Source organism: Bos indicus, chromosome 21 (assembly GCF_029378745.1).
Source record: "Bos indicus isolate NIAB-ARS_2022 breed Sahiwal x Tharparkar chromosome 21, NIAB-ARS_B.indTharparkar_mat_pri_1.0, whole genome shotgun sequence".
Classification (NCBI taxonomy): domain Eukaryota; kingdom Metazoa; phylum Chordata; class Mammalia; order Artiodactyla; family Bovidae; genus Bos; species Bos indicus.
Window position 1 is genome coordinate 61,762,877 of NC_091780.1, and position 15,677 is coordinate 61,778,553.

Below are 15,677 nucleotides of genomic sequence, written 5' to 3' on the forward strand. Positions count from 1 at the left end.
CTGCAGCATGTGGGATCTTCCCCAACCAGGGATCGAACCTGTGTCCCCTGCATTGGCAGGTGGATTCTTAGCCACTGTACCACCAGGGAAGTCCCATATAATAAACATTTATGACTTTTGTAATAAGGGGGGAAAACCCAACAGCAGTCCTTGAGCACGCGTCTCCTTTGCTGTAACCATGAATTTAATTGGCTTCTCTTAGATGCTGCTGAAAGCATTTAGAGGTTATCTTTGGATGTTTGAGTTGGGGTGCAAAGAATTGGTCCTTGGTTTTTGTCTCTGAAGACTTTTCTTCTCTTTTCCCTTAAAACAGCTTTAAGTCTATAACTGGCCTCCATTCAGTTAGACTGTTAGTAAGTTATCAGTTCAATGCATCTAGCTGATTTGTCTTCCTGTTTTTAAATTAGAGGTGAGAAGTTGTAGCCTAGCATATCTAGGCACTTCAGAAATATAATGTGTAATGTATGCACTCATGCCCTTTGAAGTAAACCTAATTTTTAAAAGATATTTTAGCCATGCTGAATTAAAAGAAAGCCTTATCCTAAGCTTATGAATTACTCTTGTATGTCCTGTAATATTTTGGTGTTGTTTATAAATGTAAAGAAAGAGACTTGTGAGACCTGATATGGAATATGTCAAAGTCAGAGCTCAGCACACTTTGTGAAGTTGTTTTCTGTTCACAGATAACCAAAATAATGCACTGTCTGAAGCCCAGGATGCTGTCAGGTAACAAAGTGAAGCATTTGGTGGTACCAGGAGAAAGAAGCTGGCAGCACGTGGTTAGGAAGTTTACTCATTGCCTTGTAAAATGATATTCTTTAACAGGAAGGTGGTTGTTGTTGTTCGTTGGTCTTAGTCTGTAGACCTTTGGTCCTTTGCATCCTTACTGTAGGCATTGTCAGAAGAGTCGGGCGAGAGACGCCTGCCTGGAGCGTAGGCTCCGGAGATTCAGTGCTTTCCCCAGTGCGGCCTGCTCAAACACAGGTGCTTCTTTTGTTGGTTGAATACTGTCTGATTTTCATTCCTCTGTAATTTACCTGCATGGGGATAAAGAAAGCTCCTACTTATTAAATAAGCCTGAAAACAAGATGAATGCATTGGGTTCTTGGGTAGAACGTATTGGATAGCTCCCTTTATAATGAGCATTTAAAAATCTGCTCTCCTAAAACTGGAAAATGCATTCTCTCCCGTATGGAAAGCAACGTAGTACTGAAGTATTCCTCCTTAATTTTGGTCCGAACGAACAAAAGTGTCTGTGTTTATTCCTGCCTAATGCATCACAAATCTGCTGACATGCTAACCTTGGAGTCTTGGCTGGCGTTAATCAGGCCTGTGCACCGGCAGGAGAGAGGCACCTAATGTGCTCCATCAGTGCAGTTTGCATATGGAAGTTCTCACAGGGGAGCTGCCCTGTGCCAGCTGAGGGTTACCTGCCCACTGCAGTTATTGTATGTAATTATCGAACCAATCTGTTCAGCCCAGCAGGGTTTAGATGGTAATCATGAAGCAACACTTTGGAAAAGAAAGATGTGAGGCACTATCCCCTTCTCTCATCACTTACATGAAGTTACAGCCACTCTTCCAGCTATTTTTGAGAAGCAATACCTCCATATACAAATCTGCTAAATGAATGCCTTTGAAAGTTTCCTAAGGTTTAGTCAGGATATTATTTTTATATTTGCAGTGCATTTTCTTCAGGACCATGGTGTGTATGTCTGCGTTCTCATCTTTCCATAGCCACCCTCAGCGTGTTTTGGAACAGTGGGATTAATTGTGGTATATAGATAACAACAGTTCTGACCATTTGGTGGTTTTAAGATGATGTCATTTGAATAGAGTTGTGCTTTCCCTGTAGTTGTCTGTGGAACAGAACCCATGCTTGCCATTAGGAAAAAGAACCGTGTCCTGTCAGCAGGCATTCTTATACTCTTTCATAGCTGTACACAGTATGGCCTGAAGCTGGGAAAATTATTTTTTCAACAAAGTTTAACTTAAAACTAATTGTTAGGAAAATATAAACAAGGACCTTCTGATGTACTGTAATCTCTGAGATTTGGGAGGTATCAGATGATTTCCTAAATGCTACAAACTTACTTTAGGAAGCCGAGAGAAGCTCTGAGTTCTGATGTGGATTTCAACGCATTTAAATTTGAGACTACATGGGATAAAGCTGTATGGAAAATACAAAGTTTTCGGTTCATTACTAATGTCCTTCTATAGGTATACCCACATAGAGAGATGTTACGAATTTTAGGGAGGAGATATATATATATATATATATAAACACACACATATATATGTAGAAGGAGATTGGAGAAGGAAATGGCAACCCACCCCAGTATTCTTGCCTGGAAAATCCCATGGGCAGAGGAGCCTGTGGGCTACAGTTCCTGAAGTCACAAAAGAGTCAGACACAACTTAGCGACTAAATAATAACAAATGTATATAATTATGACTGATTCGTGTTGATGTACAACAGAGACCACCACAACATTGTAATTTTCCTCCATTAAAAAAAAATAACCGAATCACTTTCTGTATACTTGAAACTAACACAATATTGTAACTTAACTGTATTTCAATAAAAAATAAAATTAAGAAAGTAACAAGAAAAAAAGAATTTTAAAATGTTTTACACAGTATTGAACTAGTTAGAAACTATAGTTGTGATAGAAAGTAAGAAAAATAAGTTATATGAACATTTGGAAAGAATTGGTTGTGATAGAATGTAGGCATTAGCTCCTAAGTATTAATAACACTTGACTAGAAAAGTACATAGAAAACAGGAAAGGCCTGAGAGAGTATTAGAAAATCCATTCTGTTTCTGAGATTTTAGGAGCACTGTATACTTTTAAGACTCTTCCTTTACAGTAAGGTTTATGGCCTTCTTAAACTTAAAAAAAAAAACAAACAAACCCATTTATTGGAAGTTTGCCATTGTTGATTAATGAATGCAATTTTCCAACCAACTTAGGGTATAACCATTGACTCAATGCATGGGCCAGGTATATATTTTCCTATTAAATGGATTTACCACCACCCCTCCCACGTTGTGTAAATGGCAAAAGTAAGTACCACTGGCTTGAGCAAGCCGTGGTGTTAAATTTGTAAAACACTTTGCTTCCAAAAAGGGTTTCTGTATAGTCAGTCTGGGTGCTAAAACATGACTTTCAATGATAAATTATATGAAGCATAAAAAGGTGGATATAGCAAATGTACCCACTGCTAGGCTAACTATATAGATAAAGTTTCTCTTAACCGGATTTTCTCTCATCCCTGACCCCTTCCTTAGGTGACTCCCAACCTTGAAGCTGTGTGTATTCTGTATGTTTTGGCACACTCAATCCTGTATAGATAGATTCGTGCTAATATCTGGTAAGCTTGTATATTTACTCAACCATCATGCCACATTTCTTTTTCTTTCTTTTAATTTTTATATGTAAGAAGAGAAAGAAAGAAGCTGAGCAAAGCGTAGAATCTAGTGTTGAAGACATGGAATGCTCGGATAAACAGACAGAAGAGGCCACACAAACCCGTAAGTTGAATGGTCTATTGGTTCTTATATAATAAACGCAAATTTCATTTCTTCCCAGTGAATTAAGGGTTAACTGTTTGGGTCGTAACATGCTCATTGTGTAATTAAAAAAGTAAGAGAATGTCTTAGACACCATCCATCACGTTTTTCTTGTTCACGCATTGTGTTACATACTCTCAACATGTTTCCAGGAATCTGAAGTTGGGACTAGGAGTTGGTCTCTTTTTGCAGATATGGAGCCCAAGACACAGAGCATTTACATGACAGAATGTTGTGAAAGGGTTAGACGTGCACACCAGAACACACTTCTCTGGCTGCTCTCTGGCCAGCTTCCCACACTTAGCTACAGAACTCTGGGCTTGAAGGAGCACGTCAGGTCAGGTGGTTAGTACATGGCCTCCCACAGGGTCTGCCAACTCTTCTGTCACCAAGTTGGGCTGCAAGGAATTAAAGCCTCAAATCATCACTTTTCCAAGCTCTTGAAACAGGAAGCAAAGTATAAAGTCATTTCTTCAGTGACTCCTACACTGGTTCTGAGAACACTTCAAGCGTGGCTTCCAGAAGTGACCTTAGCAAGGCAGCACCTGCAAAGGGCAAGACGAGGTTGGACTTTGGTCTGGTTAGTGAATGGCCAGCCTGTGGTGTGTAGGCACACCTGTGGGGCTTAGAAAACGGGCGGAGTGTTCCAGGGTTCATGAGAGATGGCTTACTTGCCTCGGTGAGGAGAGATTCAGAGCTGGCTACAGTACCATTATTCACCCCCCAACCCCCCCCCCCCCCCCCCACCCCCCACCCAAATCTCTCTCCTCTCTGTCTGCCTTTTATTTATTAGTTTGTTGGCCCTGAAATGTTTCTGATTTCTGAAAGAAAAGGCTAATTTTGGGAAAAAATTTCATCAGACTGTCAGTGCCCTGTAGACCAGGCCCGTGCTGTATTTTTCCTTCCCTTTGACAAGCAGCACTGGTGCATGTTTGTGGAAAGCAAAAATTGACTTTTGAGAGAGAATCACCTTCATCCTGATTTTACGATCATTTTCTTCATTGTATATTATGGATAGTTCGTCCTTAGGTTTATCTGAATTTACCCAAGAGAATCCTTGGGACATCTGAAGAGGGAGTGTATAACATCACTCTGGAAGCTAAAGGCTTTGAAACAGTGCCTCTCACTTTTCTGCTGCCATCTTCCGTTCCCTCCTGTTTTTGTTTCCCCTGCATCTCCTCCCCTGTCTTGTTCATTTTGTTATTAGAAAGTGAGGAGTCCCGGGGAGCAATACATGGAAGTATGTCTCAGCCAGAGGCTAGTGGCAACAGCTATGATGGTGACTGGGAGCCAAATTAAGGAGTATTTATAATGATCGAACAGTATTTTTACCTAAAGAAACCCCTTACATTTAAAACATGCAATTTTAGTTTAGGAGAGGGCCTACGTTGTTATAGTAAGGTTGATACCCATGTAGACCGAAGCCAGTTCCCAGCTGTGCCTGGGGAAGCCTCCTGCCTCCCTTCATGCCTGAGGGTCGTTTGTTCCCTGAACTTTGCTTAATGAGCATCTGAGATATTTGTTTTGGTGCTGATTTTCAGTTTGACTATAATTATGAAAAGTGTTTTTTATGCCTAAAATTTTAATTTAAGATCCTTATACTGATGGTTTTTTACTGTAAGAAAATATATTAGTACCTTTGTTTTATTTATTAATGACAAAAGAAGAGAATAGACTCCATCACTAATTTAACAATCCAGATTTTTTTGATGTTAAAAAATGAAGATAATAGATTCTCTTTTATTCATATAAACTCTGAATTGCTTTAATTAAATGCTGTTATTTTCCCATTGTAATTCTTTTTCTCCATTAAAATATAAGGCTGGTTAAGGTATTTTGCTATCTAAATATTCATAAATGACAGAAATTTTACCTGAGATAGTAAAATGTTATTGCTTCTTGCAAAGAAAAAAAACATCCAGGGGTTCATGAAAATGTATGTATTTGTATTCATCAATTTAAAGTAACTTGAAGGAGAAGGCACATTATTACATTTGAATTTTTTAAAGAAATGCATAATACGATTCAGTGAATTCTGTGTTTCTAGAGCTTTAAGATTTTGTGTCAGAAACATGTTTCAAGAATGGTTACCTCTAACAGCTGCTTTAGAAATGTCAGTTTCTTCATTAACAATTTTATTTTCAAACACAATTTATGGTTTACAATATGGTAAGAGATTTTTCTCACTGTGTGATCTTTCAGAATGCTGTGCCTAGCAAAATGGGAGCAACTTCCCTTTAATATCTATTTAGACCATTTTAAAAATGTGTATAATTTTCTTGATACACCTAAACTCATTTTGACTAGCTGGGGGTCTATTGTGTAAGAACACTTTCTGAAAGCTTTCAAAATGTGTATTGTGTAGGTTTTCTTGAAGAAAGAGAGGGGGTGACAGGGTGGTTTTCAGGAAGAAGAGAGGCCTCTAATCCTTTTATTTTTATGCAAGGCATAATTTTTACCAATTGAGGAAATTTGGTAATTTGCTGCAAGTAATTTTTCCCCCCACAAAATGATAAACCTTTAAAAAAAAACCACATGTATTCTGGCATTTCAAAACCATGCCAATATTTCAGAATTGCACTAAAAATTAGTTAATATAGCCATGATATTTATGGCTAGTGTACTTTGTCCCTGCTGTTCATACAATAGACAGTACTCAACAGCCTACTCTTGGTGATGGTATTTTTGAAGTACCTTGGATTTTGGACTATTCCTGAGGGTTCTTTGAGGAAAGCATGACATGTTTACCCCTTGAAGAGCTATGGTCTAGTAAAGGAAGAGAGATTTCTAAGGCACCCTGCAAAGAAATTTCCCACTTTTTTTTTTCCCTTCTGCATCATAGAAGAATATCCCAATCTTGTATATTTTAGTTTTCAAATATTAAATTTTACACATTAGTCTTATGATTGGGCCTTTTACCCATAGTAAAATATTAAGAAAATGAGTATATATTTTAAAGGGATTGGAGGAGAAATAGGTTTTTTCTTGAAACAGTCAGAATTGATTATTAGAAGCCATTTTGAATTGATACCTCTAACAAGGTGTCTACGTTGCATAATACTTAGAATATAATAAATTCTAGGTGGTGATGGCATTTTTAGTTGCAGTGGAAAACTTTAAATCTAGATTGAATGGGGATAAGTAGCAGTGTGGTATTTAATCTAAGAGTAGAATGTCAAATTAGGACATTAATGAGAAAGTAGTTATAACTGTTAACTTTAGTGTCCTTTGTAACGTGGCAGTAGATTCAGATTTTATTGAAAGGGAGATGTATTCCCTTTGACCTTGATTTTGTGTTATTCTGTTATGCCAGTTTCAGACAATCACAGCGGTCTCAGTTTTCTATGCAAAATTAATTTCAAAGTTATTATAGTAAAAACCTAAAAGTCTGCCATGGGGTATTTTTAAAAGAAGGCCATATCACAAAAATTGAAGAAAAACTCTTAAGCCCACCATAGTATTAGGCTGAGCACTATGAGTGGTGGTGAAAAAAAGGCATTTATATAAGATTAAAGTTTGCATGAATTGAAATGTATGGCACCTGAATAGAAACTAGAACCTGGAGAAATAAAAAAAACAAAACACTGATCTTCCGATTAAGTACCTAAATAAACCTATAATCAGAAAGCCTTTAGAAACTGTGTGTGATTAGACATGTGTGGTAGATATTTTGTCCTAGATTCAAAGGATGTTTTGTTCACTTCAGAAAAGAAGTATTGATCTCTTTGTTGTTCAGTGCGCTCATTGATCACTTGCGGGCTCCTCGCTGCCCTCACCCTGGTTCCGCTGCTCTCTCCTGGCGGAAGGAAGCCCGAGGCCTGGAAGGCACACTCCACTTGCCAGCACAGGCGGCTGTGATTGGGCCGGGCTCGTCCTTCTGCCTCTGCTATGCTCGAGGTGGAGGTGGCCTGGGGTGTGGGGGGACAGAGTCTCCTTGGGGAGGCGGATCCGCGTGCCCCAGATAAAGAAGCGCTGGTTTCTCCCAGCCCAGGAGCTGTCCGAAGGCACGTAGGCCAATGTCAGATGTGACGCTTTTCTAGAAGGCGACTTGGTTGGGATCTACTTAATTCCTAGTGGACAAGACTTAGCATTTCGGAATAGCCCACTGCTCTCCTGCCTGAAGAGTAGAGGGAGCAGGCTTTAAAAAGCAACGCTTCTAGGCACAATTCCTGGCTTTTCATAATAGCGTAACTCAGTGCTTTCCCCCAAGGAACACCTACCTCGTTGGCTATGATTTATATTAGAAGTTAATGTTTTAAATTGCACAGTAAAAATTTAGGGGAGAAATAGTTCATGACCAGTGTAAATGGGGTATATTTTACCAGTGGATGCATTCTCATATAACCTCCAAGTAGAAGGTAGACTTTGTTAGCATGTCTTTTGACACACTAAAAAAAATGACACAATTTCCTAAGATTTTCAGGGTATTAACAGTTATAAATTGGTGTCTGAATTTCATCTCCACTGACTACTCCACAAAATCGCAGTTAGATTTTGAATATTAGTAACTGTATATGGAAATGCTTATGTATCTGTTATTTTGCTTTTGTAAAGTAATGATTAATGATTTAAATCTCTTTGTTTTCTCTTCAAGGTTCAAAAACCAGAAAGAGAGTGCAGAAGTAAATATTGTGAACTGGTTTTCTTTTCTTCCTTTCATTTGGCTTTCCTCCTTTCCAGTTGACCTTTTCCTCCTTTTCTGTATTAAGTGTTTTATTTTCATGTGAGTCTTGTGGAAGTGGGGGTAACAATGAAGTACCTATGTGTTTGAAAAGCAGACTTTTTTAAATTAAATAAATACTTTATACAATTTATCAAAGCCTAATTTATAAAATGTACCAACTTTAAGGTTATATACCCTTTAAGCTGTCCCACACAGTGTGTTTGCACTTTTTAATTGTTGTATGTTTTCCAGAGTATAAATGTCTGACAAAAGCCTTACTTTTAAGGAAGTACACAACTTAAAATAAAGGTCCTTTTTTGCGTGATACAATTACACAATTTGTTGTAACCATAAGATTTTAGTTTGTATTGATTTTGTTCAGTTTCACAAGCATTTATTAATCACCTGCTGTATGAAATGAGAGGTACAAAAAGAAGGGAAAGGATTATGGAAGAAAACATAGAATAGTAAGTATATCCGTGAGAAATGAAATATGTATTTGAAAGATTACATGAGAATTAGTTAAGTGTGCAAGCTGTATGATAAGAAAACAGTTATCACAAGGTGGCATGATCAAAGATTTTATAGACTGGCTTCCTTTAAGGAAATACTGTCAAATATATACATGTGACTTATTGTTCATTTACAGGAGATTATTTTTCTTACAAGTTTTTTATTTTTTATAGCATATACTTGTACAGAAAACCAAACACTTCAGAGTGTAAGTGATTAGAAATTTTAAAATGAGGACTTTCTGTAGTTGCATTAGGAATAAAGCTTGGAATTTAAACAATTTCAAGATTTGCTTCATTAGAGAAATTGGAATCGGATTGGATTTTCTAAGGGTGGTATGCCTCACAACTTGTAACCTATACAGTGTTTTTAGATGGTCTTTTATTTAAATATTTAAGCATTTATTTAATATGTATTCAGAATATAAATAGCATTAAACTGGCAATTTCTCTTGCTTAGGACAAGGCTAAAGTAGGTATTAGAGTTTTTTCAAAAAGCAAGTTGATTTGAAGAAAATATTCACTAAATAATAGTACAGGTGGATGTAGACATACCGGAAATTGTCAGGGTTGTGCCAGGTTTGAGCCACTCCGAACCAACACACAGACTTTACCCTTTGCTCTCCAGTGTGGGTATTTAGTTGTCACACAAAGCGTTTATCACTGTGGTGGTTGGATATTGAAATATGCAAAGCAGATCTGCAACTTTCTTTTAAAGGTTAATCTTTTAAACGCCTCCTGAAGTTCTTGGGCTCTGTGTCTTTACAGAATAGAGAACTAGATTTGGGGCAGAACCTCCTCCAGTTTTCTGTAGATTGCTGGATTTTAGTACTCATCAGTGCTATGGACTCAAGTTTATTTGTAACACCTAAAATCGACTCTCGAGTTCTGTTTCAAACACATTGACGCTTAAAATAGGATAAAATGTGTGTGGCGTGTTTTTGTGTATATGCCTTAGCCTTTTTATTTTTCAAAACACAAAAACATAGCAAAAACCTGTTGGTTAAATATTAAGAAAACAAATATTTCCTCACATATTGTTTTTAACAAGTGCTGGCATTTTCTCGAATGTTACTCTATTGGCAGGGCTGCAGAAATGAAAACCCAGTAGCCGCAGTAGCCAGTTTGATTCCTCAGCTGCATCCCCTCGTTCTGCTGTTCTTCTGTTCCCTACCTCTCTCTGAATTTTCTTACCCCATATATTTTTCTAAAAAGTGGTCAAATAACCTCCTTGTCATTCGGAGTTAGGCTTTTGATCCTTGACTTTTTCAATTCCATACTTGTTGTTTTCAGTCTTGTGTTGCTTTCCAGTCCCTGCATCCAGTGGGTTTGCCTTTCTTCCTTCTCCCTTTACCATGCAGCGTCCACGTGGGACGTTCCTGTCCACGTGACCTGCCTTCCGCTCTGTGTTCTTCGGTCCTTAGTGATGAGCAAGGGTTGCAGCTCTGTTGAGGACCCACACCTGTGCCAGGCACTTGCCTTCAGACAATAGGAGCTACAGGTGCTCTGTATTTTCTAGAAAACAACTGATAAATCTTAGATAACCATCGAAGCCCTGGTGTAAAGTAGCTCCTAGGTGTTCTTCAATAATGATCTTTAAGACAAATCAAACGCTAATAGGCCAGGGCAGCAACTCCCCCCCAGCCCCGCCCCACCCCCTCCCCCGCCCCAGTTACTTCTTTAATTTCTAACTTAAATGTGCATATCAAGAGCTTAAGTTGCATAGCAGTAAATAATTGGTGGAAATATAAACACCTCATTGTATTTGTGTGTGGTATGCTTATTTATCCTTTAAAATTCTATTTTTAGTGCTCTATTTTCTTCTCATCATCATAGTGCGTTAGTAATACATGATCACTGTAGAAAATGTAGAATATACAGAAAACTGTCTAGCCATATTACTACCACACACAGGCAACCCGCTGTTAATATTTTGACACATGTTTTCTATGCATTTTTATCTTTAAACATCATACTTCACATGTCTTTATATTCTGCTTTGTAAAGTGAACATTAAATACTTAATGTTATTACAGATACTTTGTAAATATAGTTTTTGTGCTTCAATAATACTTTTTTCTTATGAATTTGTTATAACCATTTCCCTCATATTGGACGTTGTTTTCAATATTAGGATATTATAAACAATATTCTTGGATAAAATTGGGCAGAAGTCTTTGTCCACATGTACAAGTGTTTCTGTGGTGGTGGTGGTGGTTTAGTTGCTAAGTCGTGTCTGACTCTTGTGACCCCAGGGACTGTAGCCCACCAGGCTTCTCTATCCAGGGGATTCTCCTGGCAAGAATACTGGAGTGGGTTGCCATTACCTTCTCCAGGGGATCTTCCCCACCCAGGAACTGAAGTTGGGTCTCCTGCACTGCAGGCAGATTGTTTCCCAGTTGAGCCACCAGGGAAGCCCTGAAGTACTAACACACATTTCAGAGTCTGGCTGGTTTGCAAGTATTTCCTTAGATTTTCAAAAGGGAACTTTTGGGTGAAAGACTATGAAAATGGAAGGTTATTGGTGCATGTTATCAACTTGCTTTGCAAAAGGACACCAGTTAACACTGTACCCAATAAATCAGTGCTCAGCTTAACATTTTTGTCATCCTAATACTAATTTTTTATACTTTACTACTAATTTTTACACTTTAAGGTAATTTTTTTTAATTGCTAGTGAACCTGAGCAATTTTTTATTTGTAAACTAATCATTCTATTTACTTTTTGAATGTGTGTGTTTGCACTGTTTATATAGTAATGATCTTTTGTCGTGTTTGTTGCTGACTCTTCCCTTTTTTTTTTTGAAGACTTAATTTTTGTGGCTTTCATCTATTGATCTTTTTCATCATAATTTCTGCCACTGTTTTAAAATATTTCACATCCTGATATCAAATGTTTACCAGGGCTTTTTTTTTTTTTAATGCTTCAGAATTTTTAATCCATATGAAATTCAGTGTGGTATATGTATACCCTGGGAGAAGGAAATGGCAGTCCACTCCAGTATTCTTGCCTGGAAAATCCCATGGATGGAGGAGCCTGGTAGGCTACAGTCCATGGGGTCGCAGAGTCGGACACGACTGAGCGACTTCACTTTCATTTTGCTATGTATACCGTGAGATAAGGATCACAATGGATTTTTTTCCAAATAGCTAACCAGTAGTTTCACTACCATTTGTTAAATTCTCTTCCCCACCCGCTTCCCACTCTGGTCTGTTTTGCCTGTTTTATTACATGTTAAGTTCTTATACCAGGATCTGACTGTCAGTTCAATTTCATTGATCTGTCTTGTCTGTTCTTATGCCAGCACCACACTGATTTAATTAGTGCCGTTTTACTTATTAATTCTTATTTACTGCCCAAACCACATTAACAGAAATCAAAATGAGAAAAAAATTCATTTATGATCTCACCACTGCCACAACAATCAAACTCTTATCCTTTGGTTGTATTATTTTTCTGTTTCATGTAATTTTTCCAGTTGTACTAGTTGCACTGTTAAAGTTTTGCATATGTGTCTTCTGAAGTTCCACAGTTTATTCTATATACCCATCACTCATTAAGCTCTACAGATATAAAAAATGCAAGACACACTGAAGAATTAACATTAGAAAGGGGTTCTTTAGGTAAATACAGCCACACTCACTGTATTAGCGATTCTGTGTAATATATTGTTGCCCAGATGGTTTAGGCAACTCATACCACTTGGTTGTTATTTTACAAATAAAATATTGTTTCCACTGTACTAAGGCTGTGTTATTCATATATTGGTGAGCTTTTTCTTATTATAGCAGTAGCATTTTGCAGCTGATGAGTAGTAGTCCTGAATTTCTGTAGTCTTGACTTGTCATGAAATTACCTGTAAAATTTCTCCATTGAGCAAAGTACAGATTTATTTGTGAATTGCAAAAGCCTCTTTAGAAAAACCCTCTTGTTGTCTTGGTTAGGTCCACCATTTGTCAGGGGTCTGAGTTATCAGTGGAAATAAGATAATCTTTGTGGTTGGAGTACAGAGGCAGGAAGGAATTTTAAAGGCTTGAATCCAGCCTTGGGTGGGGGCGGGGAGGAGGTGGGACAGTAGTCTGAAATCTTTCCATGTTTCTGTAGGTTTTTCTGCTTCTGGTGTCTTAGAAGCAAGTGGTCACGATTTAGAGATGTGATTGCAGTTATGTAAATGAGCACGTTATAACACTTGGGCCTCAGTTTGTTTAATAACTAAAAAGTTGCTGCATTTTACATTTTTTCTAACCTTAACACAAAAATCATAATACAGAAGTTCATGGCGCACCTTCTCGGTATTCTCAGATGTGAGAGATGTCTCAAGCTTTCCTCATACGGGTTGGATATGTACTTAAAATTCATAGTGAAGCAACTGAAGGGTCTGCTAACCCTGAACACTGTGACGTTCTAGGGCTGTATATCTTGGAAGATTACAACTGGAAGTACATATTGTTCTGTTGGATTGCCTGGCCGAGAGAGAAGTGGTTTATTTCCTGAACTTTTCAAGGGAGAGACCTGTGCCTTTAAGATCCTTAAGAAGACATTCATGTTCTAGGCACTTTAGATTCCGCACCGCACTGCCCTTGGGAAAAAAAAAAAGAGCTTTTTTTTTTTTTAATCTTCATGTTTTTTTACCTCTTGTAGAATATTTTGGTGCTGACCCATGAGTCAGGCTACCTGGAGGGGTGCTATGCACGTCCTTACCTGTTTAGCACTTGTTGCCAAGTGTGTGATGTGTGGTCCATATGTAAGCACTCCATCACCTTCTACCAGCCACGGAAGTTGTTTTGTTTTTTGTCCCAGTTTCACTGAGAAATAATTGACAAACACTGTGTAGGTTTCATAAGGTGAAAAGCACCTCTCAGGTTTCTCTTCCAGAAATTCTTGGCAGATGTTTAAAAACTTAAGATCAAATACATAACTTACCCTATAATTTATCATTTAAAATAGGATCGTTTAGACATTTCTTAAGATACACACACAGTTACAGTGGGCTCCCCACACACACGCACACACACACACACCGCCCTTTCTTAAAGCTCCTAACCATGCTTTTGAAAAAGAAGTCTATTCCAGGTGCTACAAGGCCCCAAATAAGTCTTTGATATGTCATGCAAAGTGTTCAGCAAGCAAAGGTGGCTGAAATTACATCAAAATGGTTTCCAAGGCCCCGTCTATTCGTGTGGAGGTCAGAGGAACCGCAGCCTGCAGAATCACAATTCGGGGTCAAGAATCCAGAACCCCTGCTGTTCCCAGTGAACTGTGTGATGCTCACAGAAGATGTTCGGAAGAGAGGGTTGCGCTAAGGGAACAGTCCCGATAATACCTGGTTGGTCTTTTAGCAGCAAAATCGGGGGTGGGGGGGAGTTGGAGGTGGAGTGGAATATGAAACTTTTTAAAATGGCGGTTGTGGTGTTTGGTTTTTTTTTTTTTCCTGGTGTTATTGTTGATGTCCCTATTTGAATGTAAAGTCCCTAACAAAAGAAGCAGACTGCCTTTAGACTGCATTTACTGCTCTTGATGACTCCAGTTGTGTGTAAATATTAGAAAACAGCGGGGTCCTGCATTCCAAGAATCACTTGAGCAGTGCCACGAAGACAAGTGTCCTGACTGGCATTGTAGTCATACTCCCCGGCTCTCCTGCTGTTTCTAATCTGTGCGCACAGCCGTGAAAAGACTGGACTGACATTTACAGACGCAGCAGGGAGACACTTGACTAGGGAATGTTAAAGACTCCGGCACCTCCGATTCAAAGTGGCCACCACACACGATAAATCTTCACAGGAGAGCTAGTCTGCACTTCCCCGATGCCATAATGAGGGTTCTGTAATGAAGCAAAGAAGTGGAACGTTCACCACCACCACCACTGTCCCCGCCCCCGCCCCAGCCCTACGCGCCCCTCACCCCTCAAGCCCCAAGCTCAACTTTTAGCAGTCAGATATTTATTGTTGTCTCTTTCAGACCTAAATATCTAACGGGAGAATCTCATTCCGTGTCATGAAGGCTCTTTTCCTTTTGAACTGCTTTCTGGAGTCTTCTCTGCTTTCGTTCTCACTCCTCACAGGGTTTTACCGGGAGATTCCTCAGGAAAGACCACCTCCCCATCAACCGAATAAAAATAAAATTTCCCGGAACCTGTTGTAACTGGTATGGAGAAGAGGGTCAGTTACTTTCTGCCTCGGGTTGGATAGACTGCCTTTTCTGTTGTGTCCCAGCAAGCTGCCAGGTTTGTGTGCCATAATACCAGTAATGCAATTAGGTTGGCTGCACAGTCTCTGGTTGACTTCAGTTAAGAGTTTCTTTCCCTATGGGAATAAGACCAGACAGACTGTCATTTGCTATTACTAATTCTGCTTAGCATTATCACTGGAGCTTTTTTTTTTTTTTTTTTTGTAATTAGCTATCTTAGTTGGCTCTTAAATTTTAATAGCCAATTGAAGCTACGTTTTAGCCAAGTTCCATATCTAAATTGCATTCAGTCCATTAACAAAGTTGGTTAAAAGGCTATTAAAACAAAAGCCAATATACGGTGGTTCGCACTTGTATCTCTGCGTCAGGAGCAATGCCAGCCTCCTCCCTAGCTCGCTCGCTCTCAAGGAACTTTGTGTCCCTCAAAGTTACACGTAAGCTGGACTCCCACTTCCTTCTGAGTGGCAAGAAATCAACATCCAGATTTTTAGTATGTTAACATACTAGAAAATGTCACTGTCGACCCCCTTTTCCTTTCTGTGAGTGTTCTTTTGGCATTTGGTTTTATTTGGTTGGTGGTGGAGAAAGAAAAGGGGCATTTAATATTCCAACTTAAAATTGACAGGTTTTGAAAAGTGAATAATTGAAATGATGCTTTTCTCCATTTCAGCTGATCAAAATTATTAGCAAAACCATCTGAGGCACCTTCTGGTAGAATTGTAGTCTTGCTGGGTTTTAGTT

The 15,677-nt window shown here is 38.6% G+C and overlaps 1 protein-coding gene across 10 annotated transcripts in view; it reads left to right on the plus strand.

Moving 5' to 3' along the window:
* The window catches only part of VRK1 (VRK serine/threonine kinase 1), an 84,521-nt gene extending 72,025 nt beyond the window's left edge, over positions 1–12,496 (plus strand). For 9 of the 10 annotated variants that reach the window (XM_070775664.1, XM_070775669.1, XM_070775672.1 and 6 more), the window contains 2 exons: positions 3,445–3,535; positions 8,169–12,496. In XM_070775664.1, the coding sequence (XP_070631765.1) occupies positions 3,445–3,535; positions 8,169–8,200 (123 nt within the window). In that variant the 3' untranslated portion in view covers positions 8,201–12,496. The remainder of the gene's footprint in view (positions 1–3,444; positions 3,536–8,168) is intronic. The other variant, XM_070775665.1, reaches the window with a different exon arrangement.
* Positions 12,497–15,677: the final 3,181 nt, after the last annotated feature.